The sequence below is a fragment of the Geospiza fortis genome, unplaced genomic scaffold, assembly GCF_000277835.1.
Source record: "Geospiza fortis unplaced genomic scaffold, GeoFor_1.0 scaffold237, whole genome shotgun sequence".
Classification (NCBI taxonomy): domain Eukaryota; kingdom Metazoa; phylum Chordata; class Aves; order Passeriformes; family Thraupidae; genus Geospiza; species Geospiza fortis.
The window spans coordinates 4,271,651-4,285,284 of NW_005054319.1; the positions used below are offsets into that span (position 1 = coordinate 4,271,651).

Below are 13,634 nucleotides of genomic sequence, written 5' to 3' on the forward strand. Positions count from 1 at the left end.
TACATTTTCTGTGTCTGTCCATGGAACAAATGCCTGAAGTTCCTCAGAAGTTCCTTTTTCTGAAACTTCAACCAGGACCTGATTCCTTGCATTGCAGTATATTTGAATATACAGCCTGGGATCTCTGATCATGCAAACTCTGCTTAGGGCAGTGACACAGAAAAAATAATATACACAACTGCCAAATCCAAATACTCATTCTCTCTGTCACTAGAGAGTTACTTTGGGATGTACAATCTTGGATGCTTTTATTTGATTTAAACACATTTTCCAGGCCACTAACTAAATAGAATTCTTGCACTAAACTTTTCAAAATCTACAGTTATTGTTGAGAAAAAGCCATTTCACTTTTAAAAACAGAAGGTAGGAAAGCTGTTATCAGAAGTACCTTTTCATAGGAGAGATATTTACTGGATAAAATCATAACTTGGCTCTTTGCCCACCCAGAGACTTGGTTTAATGTTCCAACAGCATTATGCACTGCTTCAGGTGACAGAGATTCCAGCTGACTTGAAGTTAGTCCAACCACTGCATCTGACAGAGATCCAAGGGTATCATTCAATGTCTGGTTTTGCATGGCAATGTTCAGGAGTTGAGATTTGAGCTAAATCAAACAAAAAGAGCAGATCAGAAATAAAAGTCTGCCAAGAACCAATTTCCACCACCACCTAAAGCATTAACTGGAATCTCTGGAGCAGGCATTGGCAACTATTCACACACTTCATAAAATTTCAAAAATAGAACCACAGTTGTGAAAGGTATATGGAACAGGAATATGAAACAGAATGAGAAAATAATAAGCACCCAAAATGGGTTTCTATTATTTGTATTCCCAAGAACTATTTTCCCTTATTTCTTAAGTCCCAGTAATTTTTCTCTCATTTCTTTCCTTATTTAAGAAGAACATCTTTCCTCCTCTGTTTACAGGATTCTGTAAGGCAAGAAGAACAAGTGTACACACCTCATGAACCTTGGCCTGGAAACCTCTCAGCTGATTGCATTTAATCATTTGATGAAGTAGAGCCCGGGCCACAGCTGCATCCATCTGTTGCAGGTCATCATAAAAGCAAACCAACAAACCCAGCCTATAGAGCAGAAATACATTAGCTCCCTTCTGACATAAAAGGTGTCACTGATGGGCAATGGGAACACAGTTTGGTACCCTCTCCTTGTGATCACAGCTTGAGCCATTTCTGTTTGTCATGAGTGCCTCAACCTGCAGTCTTTAAAACTTAGCCTGTAACAGGGGTATGAGAACATGCACTGGCCTTTGTACTCAGCTGAATCCTGCCTGGATTGCTTGTGCTCGAGGATTTACCTGTTCTGGTTCCATTTGCTCATGGCTGGATTGTCACACTTAATGACTCCACTTCTCTCAACAGGATAATTTTGAAAATGATGGAGGACTATCACTAAGTCTCTAGAAGTGGCTTGCTGAGTTCTTATCTGGTTTGATTGGATGTTTTGAACTCTAAGTCCTGCTTGAATTCCACATGCAACACAACCCATTTGTGTTTCAGAGCAGCAGCTGGGGCATGACATGGCCTCTTTATCATTTCAGGATTAAACAAAGCCTGCTGTATTTCACATCAAACACAGGACTGGCCAATGGATGGAGACCTGTCCAGTTCAACACTGCTCAGGAGAAAGCACACTGAGGCTCACTGCCTACTGGTGCCAGCACAGCAGTCTGCAAGGCAGGGTTTTGAACTGAGCTCCTTTTCCTTCACAGCTCCCATGCCATAATATTTAAGTCAACATTTCCATTAACCTCTGTAAAGTGCAACCACAGCCATAGTTTTTGGAGAGTAGGAGTCACACCACCATGAGGAAGTGCCTGTTGTATGTGTCCTTCTGGCTTAGACCTTGTGCTTATTTACTGCCTTTACCTGCAGCCCTGCAAAGAGCTCTGAATTGTGCATCACTGTGTCTTTTAACTCGATAGTGATGGGGATGAACGGGTTTGTAGGACACCTGAGTCAATTCCCTCCTCCTGTAAACTCTCAGTCTTTGCTTTTATAATTTACAAAGAACAAGAACCTCAAAGAAATGGCCAAAGCCCAGTTTTCCTGCTACAGTCCCTGGTTTTTCACAGTTCAGTGAGACAGGTACAGGCAGAGTCTGGGCAGTAATGTCCAGATGTGAATCAAATCATCAGTGGACAATGCTGCAGCACTACCACAAACTCAGTCAAATTCTGCAGCACAGGAAGACTTTTAGTTCCTCCAGTCCCTCAACAACAACCTGCCAGCAATATAACAAAACACTGCTTCAGCAGCACATCTGAATTCATGGGAGATCATCAAACCAACACACAAATCAAAGAAACATCTATAAGAGCATTTTTATAACAAATAATTACATTCTGATGCATTATTGCATAGCCACCAAAAGCTCTTCATCTCCTTTGGGATTAGCAGAAATGAGTAACACTACTTCTTAAAAGTAAAAGTGCATTTAAATCAACAGTATGGTTAAAATGAGTAACATAAACTAAGTGTGTCGTAAAAATTGAATATATTAAGGATTATGGAGCATGACATTTCTCTCATCCACGAGAATGTGGCAGCTCTTGTGAGTGACAAAATAATTTTTAAGATTTCTGACATTGAAATTTAGAGCGTGGGCATAACTCTTCTCTCGCTTACTCCTCCGACAAGAGCAATGCTTCATGGAAGTCAGCGAGCTGCACTGCAGTAATGACAGCAGCTCTGAAGCCATAAAGCATATTCTCCATTAGTTTAAAACTCCAAGGTATCCCCCAAGGAGACTACAAATAATTTCAGGCAGCATTGTCTTGGGACTAAATACATCCACTGATATGACAATGTAAATGTAAATGTGGAGTGCAGAGCTCTCTCGTGCTCACTGCATATTTATGAGTAACAGCAGTTTATTTTGGTTGTTTATTAGTGGTAAAGTTAGTTCAGTGCAGATTTGACAGCCCTGAAAATTCAGTTTCCTGCTTACACACCTAAAATCCAAACATATTTAAGCATGGCTCATCTCCATCCTGCAGGACAAAGAGGACAGCAGGGCAGGCTTTACACTGCTTCATTTTGTGGCTTCCCTGGTGACAGCCACGTCACTTTAAACCCACTTGCAGTCCTGCTGGCAGGAGCTGAGATTTCCTCCTTCAATCCTAACTGTAAAATGATTTCCCCCAAACACCTCCATGTACTGTGATTCAAGCAGCCAAGACAACTCATGTCCTGCTGTCCCAGTTTATTTTATTGCTCTGTAATGTGGTGAAGCCCTGCCTAAGTCCCCCAGATACTGCTGCAGCCTTCCTACAAATGCTACAGGCATCTCCTCACTGTGGAGCAGGACACAAAGCATTAGCTAATTAGGCACACCTCCAAAAATTCATAAAGTAGCAATTCTTCACTGTTGCTAAACAGAGCTGGATTTCAGCCTAGATTTTCCCTCTGGAATGAAAAAGCTGTGCCACGCTATCAATTTCCATTTTCTCCTTAGTTAGTTGTTCCATCCATTTACAGCCATAAAAGAAAAAGCAAAGCAGCCTTGCCTGTAGATAGTTGAAGTGTTCCTCATATCAAACCCTGAGGAGTTTATCCTTTCCAGGAGGGCCTGTGCAAGCTCTGGTGTGATATCATACACCGTGTCCAACTGCTTTGTTGCGTTGTCGTAGCTAATGAACAGTCTGATCTGACCAGCACAAACAAAACCATGCATCAGCGCTGGGAGACAATGAATCCTGTAAAGTCTCTGTCTGACACTCAAAATTAATTGAGCCTGTTTATATTATAGAGAAAGGAAGAAGATTTGGATAAACCAGTATTTCTGAAGGCAAAATTGAGTGAGTGATTTGAGTGATTCTCTGCCAAAATGTCATATAATTTGATGGTCTTCTATCATTGGTCCCTTTCAATAGAAGTCATGGAAGCCTCATACAGATAAATAATTATGTATTAATGACAGGCACTTTAAAATTCAAAAGATAGAAGAATTTACATTGTAAAGAATACATTTATATTTCTCCTCTGTAGTTTCTCTTTATAATTAATTAATTAAGATATATTATTTTTCATGTTTAAGTTTGCATTTGTGTTCATATTGTTTGTAGCAATAATAAATCCAACCACACCTTGTTACTTACTTCATTGAGACTAATTTTCAGAATTTCTTCTAATGGGAGATGGACCATGTATCTTCCCAAAATCCATAAGCTTTCTGCACTGACCCAAGAAGTTGATTCATTGAACTCTGTTTTGTACAAATAAATACTCACTACAATGTTCAGAAAGTAATTACTTATCAAATATATTTTACCCAGGATACTGTTATTGTTAAATAATAAAAAAATCCACAAATCAGAAAAATCCTTAGCAGAGAGTGTCAGATTTCCCCCATTTGCTACATTTTAGCACCATGCTTTTACGAGTCCATATATTTTTAAATGAAAATGAAATAGTTTCAAGTGTCTCAGATTTTCTCTTACAAAAACAATTAATGTTTTATGTTGTCAAAAAAGAGAATGGATTAAGCGTGGGACAGGAAAAAATTACCCAAAAGTATTAAATATGTAGCAGTGTTTTTAAATTTCACTTTTCCTAATCAATTGCAATATTTAAGAACATCAGGAAGGCCTGATACGTTATATATATTATATATTATTATTGATGATGCTACTTATTTCAGCAATATGCAGTAGCAATAAGGGAGAAAATGAAAAACTGTTCAAATACCTACATGGAAATAGGCTGACAAAACCACAAAACACTGCATAGCAGTTAAAAAATGGCATTCATTTAGTAACATTCTCCCAAGGACTGAAAATGAAATCAAGATCCAAACATCCTTGAGAAAAAACATATTTATGGACTCCATGGGTACCCTGAGCCACAAAGACTGTTTTCTCCAGGGTGTTGTCATTTGGATGGCTCTGTGTGTGACATCTCTGAACACATTCCTCAGCAGTGCTGATACTCACAATTCTGTTAAAATAAAATCATCCATGCACTTTGAAGAGTTTCCAGTGCTGGGGAAAAAACAGCCTGCATCCATCAGAAGCTGAAGGACTCCATTAAGTGATTTTTTTGAAAACACAGATCTAAGCTTCTTAACTGAGACAAGATGATGATCCCAGCAGACCTGTCAGGCCTGTGTTTTTTAAAGTGATATTACCTCCCATTACCCAGAATATTACGAGAGTTGAAAGACATGACAGAACTAAAGAGAACTAAAGAAAAAACCAGCAGCATTTAAGGATGTTGACTGCGGTCTTTAGCAGAACAGACTTGCAATTACTAGCCATGGCAGCTGTGATCCCCAAAATCTGATCCCCATCCCAGGCGGTCACAGAGCTACTCACATACAAAGTGAATAAATCACCCCTCTCTAGGACTGTTCCTGCACTCTGCTGTGGCCTGGGGAGTGCAGATCATCAGGAGGCAACTTCAGACTTCCAGTCCAAGTGTGCCTGCCCAGGGCTGATGGTTCACACTGCCACTACCAGCTGGGAATCAGCCCACACTTGATGCCCTGGGGGGTGGATTCACCACATCTGTGCAGCTTTAGGCAGGTGAAGCAGCAACCAGGAAGGAAAAAGAGGCACAGCAATTCCTAGTCCCTTCCAAGCTGTGTGATCTTCCAAAAATTGAGGGTTCACCAACGCTTCAGACAAAACATGATGCTGAGGGATTTTCCCAGGACTGCTGAGTAGCACCAGGCAAATTCTGCATCTTTGCTTCCCCAGCACCGCACTGGCTCTAACATCACCTCACAGCAGCAGCATGAGCCTCCTCTCCACAACTTACTGAATTACTCTGATATTTTGAAATGGCAGGAGACCCAAGAGGCAAATTTAGCTCCACTGAAGCAAGTGGGCATTTAACCTTTGATTTCTAGGGAAGGAGGAAGAACACACACACCTGTAAGTCTAAAATGTTCCCAGGACAGCTGTGCTGGGATGTTCAGGGAAACCCAGGCACCAGCTCTGATGTTCAGGGCCCTGCACAGCCCCCTTGTGGAGCCCATCCTGCCTGTCCCAGCTATGGAACAGCTGTTTCAGGCACATTAACCAGGCAAATAGATGCGGGAAAATGCATCCAATCAGGATTAATTAACTTTGGTTTTATCATGTCCCTTTGTTGATCAAGTTGGTGCCATGTGCTTTCACAACATCTTGCATTTCATTTGTGGTTTTAAACAGTGCAGTGGATAATGTATCCTGAGCCAGAGCTGTTTTTCTCATCTGAACAGGAGTTCAGAAGAGAACAACATGTCTTCGCAGAGCACCTGGCCACTGTATCCTATTTCAGACATAGAAACAGTACAGAGAGAAAAGACTGGAGTAGTAGAAAAAGACTTTGTGCATAGCTCTGATCAGAACAGAAGAAGTGTCCATTGGTTGCACTTGATCCTGGAGGTCTTTTCCAGCCTTAACAATAACATGATTCTGCTCTACAAGTTCAAGCATCTTTGGAGAACTATTTTTCATGAGTAACAAACACATTATATTTACTGTGCTCTGCAGAAAAGGTATTCCAGACAGCTCTCTTCCACAGACCTGTGTTAACTGGGGAAACAATTCAATACAGTGGGCAGGCCTTTTGCTGAGTGCTTTTCTCTTATGATAAACAAGAAGAAAACACTTTATAACATACCACTCATGTTGTAAGATTTCTGTAGAATCTGCTTCATCCAGCCATAGAGAGCTCTCTGAGTGCTTGCTGAGGTTCTGTCATAGAGGTCCTTGAACAATGATGATCTAAGTGATAAACAGGTTTGTTAGCTCACTCATGAGTTAACTATTCATTTTTTTAGAAACACATGGACAAATGATTTTAGAAACAGCATTCTTTACACATAAGCAGAAAGCTGTATCTGGAAAACAGACTGAGACCATATAGCAACCTCTTTTTCAATAACCAGCAAATCCAATATAGTATTAATTGTGTCTGAAAAATAAATGGCTTACAAGTTTCTGAAAGCATCCTCCAGCAGAAGGTTAGGGAGACTCCCAACAACATCAGGTTGGAGATAGTTCACCGCTGACACACGCAGAACCTGACTCAGGATATCCACACAGTCCAGGGCACTCAGAGCCAGGAAGCATTTATCCAGTGTTACAAGGAACAAGGTCCTGTTTACTCCTGGGCTTTGAAAAATTCTCTCTCTAGTCTTGCCCCAGTCAAGAATAGTATTTCCTATTTCCTGCAAATAACAAAGTGTTAAATCAACATCTCTGATTAATTAAATATATTGTTCATTTTGAGGCCTGACAGAGAGCATTCTACAAAGAATATGATGCTGTTCTCATGAAAAACAGCTGCAAACTACTGGTTGTTTGCATTACTGCAGATAATTCCTTTCTGGCATTGGGTAGACACCAGCTTGAATATTTTTTACAAAACCAGAATGAAACCCAGAAAGATATTTCAAATGGATGATTAACAAAATTACTCATTTCACCTTCTTTAGCCATCTTGGCTCTCTTTCCAGCCACCAAAAAGAAGGTACTCCCTGAGAGTAACTGGCCCTACCTACCTTAGGTGTTACTGTAGGAGGGTGAACTCTTCTCTGGAAATGAGTTTCTCTCTATTTATTACAGTGAAAATCCAAATGACTGACTTGGACTTGCAGCAACTTTTAGACAATAAGAGTTAAATAAAGTAAGTCTAACCTAAGAGGAGATGAATCCAATCCAAGCCAGGTAAGTAACAGCAAGGCCTGCACTGTGAGCCCCCTAGTCTGTCCCTTTGCATTTATCCAAACCACTGACAGCAGCTTTTCCTTTTTACATGTGGAAATTCACTTACAAGATGCTCCTTTTTGCTGTTGAAGAGATACTTCATTGCAGTTTGGAACTGCTGCTGATCAAGCTGGTGCAATTCAGACAGTAGTTGCCTGGGCTGGTATAAAAGGTTCTTCAGGTAACTTTTTATGGACATCTGAAGTGTAGAAAAATATGTGTAATATACATAAAACTCATACTATTGTACTTTTACTCCCAGAAAATCTGTGCTCAAGGAGAACTAAGTGCTTAGCTCTGTATTGTCTGTGCTGCCAATGATCAAAATAACTATTCCCCACACAAACTGAAAACAAAAATAATCTAACTGCATTCTGAAAGACAGTAATTTTCAAATCCTATTCTTGGCTTCATGAACAAGTCCTCTCAAAGGAGCTTTTTAACAAAGGTGCCTCAGTTTCTCACTTCATAAAACAAGAGTAATAAAGCTTTTCTGCTTCACACAGCAGAGCTGTGAAAATGAAACTTCTAGAGAGCTAAAAAAAAGCCTAAGAAATATCAGGTATCATGTGCATATTACTCAAAAAAGGGAAGGAAATGTGCAATTACATGGGAGGAAAAGTGTCTACCAGGTCATAAGCCAAAAATATTCTCTCTTGCATCAAACTGCATTACCAGTTAACAATCTCATGCCTGTTTTGAAAAATTGAAGGAGAATCATAACACTGGAACAGAAATAAATTTAAGGCTCATTAGCAGCAGACTGGAGTAAAATCCCTTCTATTTCCTGACAGAATTATTTCAGAATTGGTTTGGAATTTGAATTGCAGTTGTTCTTTGCTGCCTTTGCTTAACTTGCATTGCCACCACCAAATATTAGTACGGTTCTTTATGCCTCGGGGTTCAGCCTGCTGAGAACATCAGGCTGCCAATAAACCTGACAAAGGGAAGGGGCAGGGGCAGGAAAATGTAGGTGAGGATGAGCTGTGACAGTGACAGAGCTTGGGACAGGCTTCAAACACTGTGCAGCTCCTGGGAACGCCTGAGGCTCAGGGATGGCACAGTGACACTTCCCTGTGCCAGAGTGTGCAGGGATGAGGGAGGGGCTCAGGTGTGATTAGCTGGGTACAGCTCCACTGAAAGCAGCTCATCACCAACCCTCAGCAGCACGAGGAGGAACAACAACAGCTCCTTCCTGCATCACTTCCACATTGAGAATTTACAAAAACAGCACTGAGAGGAGCTCTAAAAGGTGGAGGCATTTTGTAGGATGCTCGGGACATAAGGATCTGTGTGCATTACAGCCAGCCAAAATCTGGGAGAAACTTGTCATTTTCTGGGGAAATGACACTTATATACACTCAACTCAGAAACAATTGGCACGAAAAATCCTAATTCCTGCTTTCCATCAGAGGAAAAGCAAAAAAAAGTTGTTACTATTTCTGCCTTGCACAGTCCTGCAATCTTTGGGGAAAAACAACCTATTCCTACTTCCTATTTAGCTGCTGCACTGTAGGTGTATTAATTACCTCTATCATTGACCACCTAGCTTTGGCTACAGAGATAGGTTAAGTTTTTTTAATTTCTTTTCAAATAAAAATTTTCATGTGTCTTAAATGTCACAAACCTGGAGGCTGCTAAGAGTAAACATAACTTCCTGGGCATGAAAATATGCCATGACTTTTGTAAGCAGATCTGCTGTCCAGACATTAGAGCTGTAACAGAAAACAGGATCAAAAATGCCAGTAGGATAATATAACAATTAAAATAATATAACCAGTTAAGTAGCAGATTACAGGAGTAAAAAAGAAAAAGGGAAACAAAGAGTGATGCTAACACCATAATGACAAAAGTATTCAGTTTTTTTTGCCTAGCCAGAGTAACAGCTGATCTGTTTCATGCAATGAAAATACATGGTTCAATGGGGAATGGAATTAATTAGGTTTTTTCCATCTAATTCTATAACCACCCACAATAAACTCAATTTTCCAAGGTGCTGCCATTAGTACCATCTCCAAGGCATGTGCTTTCTGGCACCCCATTATGCCTGTTCTGATCTGCTTGCAGAAAGCACAGGGAGTAACTGCTGCCTTTCCTTCAGCAGAGTCATTCATTTCACTGTGTCTTCCTTACACAGACACTGATTTTCTCAAAATATGTAGGAGTGGAATGGCCTTTGAGGCTTATCCTGCCCTTTCAGATTTGGACAAAATTAGCAAATAATTCAAAAGCCACCAGGAGCTGGAGGATGGGGATGGAGTGAGAATGAAAGGAGGAGGTGGACAGACAGCTGGAACTGCACCAAATTTCCTTAAGAAGCCATTTGGACAAATGTGAGCAAAGTTAATTATCAAAACTTCTGAAAACTGTAGCAAGTATTTATTTTCAGCCTCATTCTATTTTTTTTTCTTTTTCATGACAAACAAGTTTTTCCCTGTTAACAGGAAATACTCCTCCCAGGAGACCTAAATCCAAGTAATCATATGTGCCAATTTCGTTCTATCCATAATGTTCCAGTTTCTGTGGATATGAAACAGATCATATCTGAAGTGCAAGATAATACTGAAAAATCAAGATGGGGAGAGTAATACATTACCTTTGAAAATAAAGTATATCTAGGAGGGCTGCAAATGAAAAATGAAACATAAAAAGTTATGGTGAGATACTGAGTTTTAATTCATTTTAGAAGCATAAGTGGGAACAACTGTGTACATTACCATTCAGATATTTCCCAGCTATTACTTCCTCCTAAGGAAAAATTACAAATATATGTAATAAATTACTATTTTTAGATTGTAATATAAAATGTTATAATGTTAAAATGTAGAGAGATCAAATAAAAGTACTAACCACAGCTTTGTGTAACAATGGAGGCAAATCTGTAAAAGATTATCCCATTATTAGAAGTTAATTTAATATTTTTTCAGTCAATTATGTTACACAAAAATACATTTATTGTATGCAGTGATTACATATACATATATAATTTATTTGCAAACATTTAATGCAGTTTTAATTAAATTTATTTGCAGAAAAACAGTGGGGGAAAAACAGCCTATTCAACAATAAATTGGTGAAATTCTTTGCTGGCATAGCTCCATGAAGCCAAGAGAGCAGAGACCATGGTCCCAGTCACTAAACAGCATCTAATTTATTCCACACAGCTTTTTCTGAGCCAAAAATACACCCCTCAGACAGGAGTTCTGCTCTTACCTTCAGAGTTCTGACTGTGAGTAATCTTGGCTTGATTCATTGATATCAACAAGAAACACATCTTCAAAAGTCTGGACATTTCTTCTGGTGTTTTTAGAATAAAAAGATACTTGGATTGAAGAGGAAAATGGGAAGAACAGAGTCAAAATGCAATATTCACCCCAAATTTCATAGCTATAAATCAGAGACAGCCTACACTTTGGAGTACAGATAGAGATCAGAACAATCCAAAGCTGCTTGCTCCCAAGTTTTTAATTTAGATCTTTTTCTAGGATAGAGATACATTTTATGCAAACACAAGTCCATGAAGAGTGCGTGTGCAGACAGATTTATCTCCCTATAGCAAGTGGCTCATTTAATTCTCTTCCTTGTAGCACCATTTATTTACCAAGTTACACTGCACCTAAGTATGACTTCAATGCAGTTTTGTTAAAACAGGCAAACAAATCTTTTTAAAATCAGATAAAACAGAAGAGAAATTGAATGAAAAAGGAAATTATAAAGAAGCTTCAAACAAACCCAAAGCTTTTCCTAGCTGGTTAAGCTGCAGTATCACTGCAGACTTGCTCTGGGACCCTCCATTTGCAGATCTCTGAACTCAGGGGTGGGACAGCCTGGCCCCGGTCCCCTGTCCCTGCAGGGTGCTCCAGGCAGGGAGGGCATGGAGCACTCCCCTTCCCTGCTGCCACATTTGGCAAAAAGGGAGAAGACATCCTTACGCTCTTCTGAAGCAGAAGGAAAGTCACACATCTGGGAAAACTGACCATGTCACTTCACCTGGATGGATCAAAGCCCTGGTCTTTGTACTCACAAGAAGTGTCCCACCACAGACACAGTTTGTGTGGAAAGAGATGTTTTGGTAGCTCTTGCTATCCGTGCTGCCCTGTGCTATGCAGCATAAAAATCACTGAAAGATAAATTGCCTGGAAGGACAGTAACAGGGTACTCAATACTTTTCACTGGGTTGTCACCAGTTGCCACCAGAAAAAAATTGAGTTTCACAGTTGTCCAAAACAAAATGAACGTGTTGGTTTTGGTCTAGTTCTTGAAGGACAAGGGTACAAACAGAGCTAATGCAACAGGGTGGAAAGGAAGCAAAGACTGGGCAGATTTCACTCACACAGGAGTTTCTGCAGCCACATCCCCTCCTCAGCTCTGAGGGCCACCAGCTGCTTCAATCCACACTGCAGAGAGGATTTTCTGCCTGGCCCTCTGCTCAGCCTGACAGCCACCATCCCCACAGGTAAAACAACAGATTAATCTGAGATATTAGATGATGCCTTGACCCACAGATGGCAATTTCTTACACTGGGATTAGTCCCTGATTTAACAAATGACACACAGGGTCCCACTGGCCAACTTGGCTGTGACCATAATGAGACTTTGTTAGGTTTTGTCTCCCTTTCCCTCATTTCAAAGGTTTATTTGCAAGACACTGAATTTCTGCATTTCTTTTTGTTGCTGAATTCTGTGCTCTCTTTTTTCCCCCCCAAAGTTCTCTGCCACAGCTCGAGTTACAGATCTGAATATTTGATAAATGACACCTTTTTTGCACTGTTCAATCTCATGTACCAAGGTACTCTTTTATAAAAATATCTTTCAACAAGCCTCCAGCAATACCTCAGTCTATTGCAAATACTTAACTCCAATCTTGTAACAGCAGTGACTCAAACTGACAGATGATGAAAATTTTAAACTTTAGACTTCAAGAAGCTATCACCTCTGTCCTGTTCTTACACACCTGAAACCGCTTTCAGCTACTCTTTTGGGAGCACCACAGTAAATGTCTCTCATTCAGATGTATCTGGTTTCCTAGACAATGAACTTCCTTGTGTTTGTTTCTGCCTGTGCCCTAATAATTTTCCAGTAAACTTTGATTACGCTACATAGGTTAAATCATACTTCCAATGTCACTCCCGATTTGTTTATTCTAATTAATTCACTTTGATCAGGGAGTGAATTTTAATTATAGCATGCTAACAATGTATAAGGAGATCAAATGCTAAGGAAAGTGCTTTTTCATCCTGACAACTCAACGGGACAATCAGCAGGGCACAAAAAGGGCTGTGAAAAGCCCTGCCTGGCAAGACAATCTCCGGGATGAAGTAGTTCATTTTTTGAGTGAAACAAGTCAGTTTGCAGCTCACAGCAACTTCCAGACAGTCCCAAATCCCGCTGTGGGGATCTCCTGCACATCCCACCCAGCATTTCCCCAGAGATCATTCCTTGCATATGCTGCGATGAGATTTCTGAGCCTTGCAGGACTCCCTGCTGAAGAGAAACTCCCAGATTGCCTTCTCCTCACTTCCAGAACAGCCACCCTTCCATGGACAGAAATCCTAGACATTTTATCACTCACTCCATGCAGTCGCTGCCTTATCTGAAGCTCGATAACCAGAAAACTGACCTTACAATCACAACTCGTGCTGATAAGCCCTTACACTGCCCGTGCCCACCTTCCCCCTGGCACCCGGGCTCTGAGGGAAAGCACCACATGCAAGGGCAGCGGGCTGGAAAGGGAGAGCGGGCAGGAGAAGAGAAGGAGGGCGAGGCCCCCAGAGAGCTTTACCTGCCTCCGCCGCGTGCGCCTCCTCCCCGGCTCTGCAGGGGCTGGGCGGCTCCAGCCGGGACCCTGAGAGCGGGGCCGGGCCCAGCACCGCCCTGCGGCCTCAGGCGCCGGCCCAGCGCCCCGGCCCTCAGGGCG

The 13,634-nt window shown here is 40.9% G+C and overlaps 1 protein-coding gene across 1 annotated transcript in view; it reads right to left on the bottom strand.

The window, feature by feature from the left end:
* OTOA (otoancorin) overlaps window positions 1-13,619 on the bottom strand; it is a 36,007-nt gene extending 22,388 nt beyond the window's left edge. Inside the window, exons 1-13 of the mRNA XM_005420479.2 lie at window positions 13,500-13,619; window positions 10,931-11,039; window positions 10,568-10,596; window positions 10,435-10,465; window positions 10,314-10,341; window positions 9,345-9,432; window positions 7,785-7,916; window positions 6,944-7,179; window positions 6,630-6,733; window positions 4,121-4,227; window positions 3,530-3,669; window positions 962-1,085; window positions 389-604 (exon numbers count right to left, since the gene is read on the bottom strand). Coding sequence (XP_005420536.1) covers window positions 389-604; window positions 962-1,085; window positions 3,530-3,669; window positions 4,121-4,227; window positions 6,630-6,733; window positions 6,944-7,179; window positions 7,785-7,916; window positions 9,345-9,432; window positions 10,314-10,341; window positions 10,435-10,465; window positions 10,568-10,596; window positions 10,931-11,009 — 1,314 coding nt within the window. The 5' untranslated portion in view covers window positions 11,010-11,039; window positions 13,500-13,619. The remainder of the gene's footprint in view (window positions 1-388; window positions 605-961; window positions 1,086-3,529; window positions 3,670-4,120; window positions 4,228-6,629; window positions 6,734-6,943; window positions 7,180-7,784; window positions 7,917-9,344; window positions 9,433-10,313; window positions 10,342-10,434; window positions 10,466-10,567; window positions 10,597-10,930; window positions 11,040-13,499) is intronic.
* Window positions 13,620-13,634: the final 15 nt, after the last annotated feature.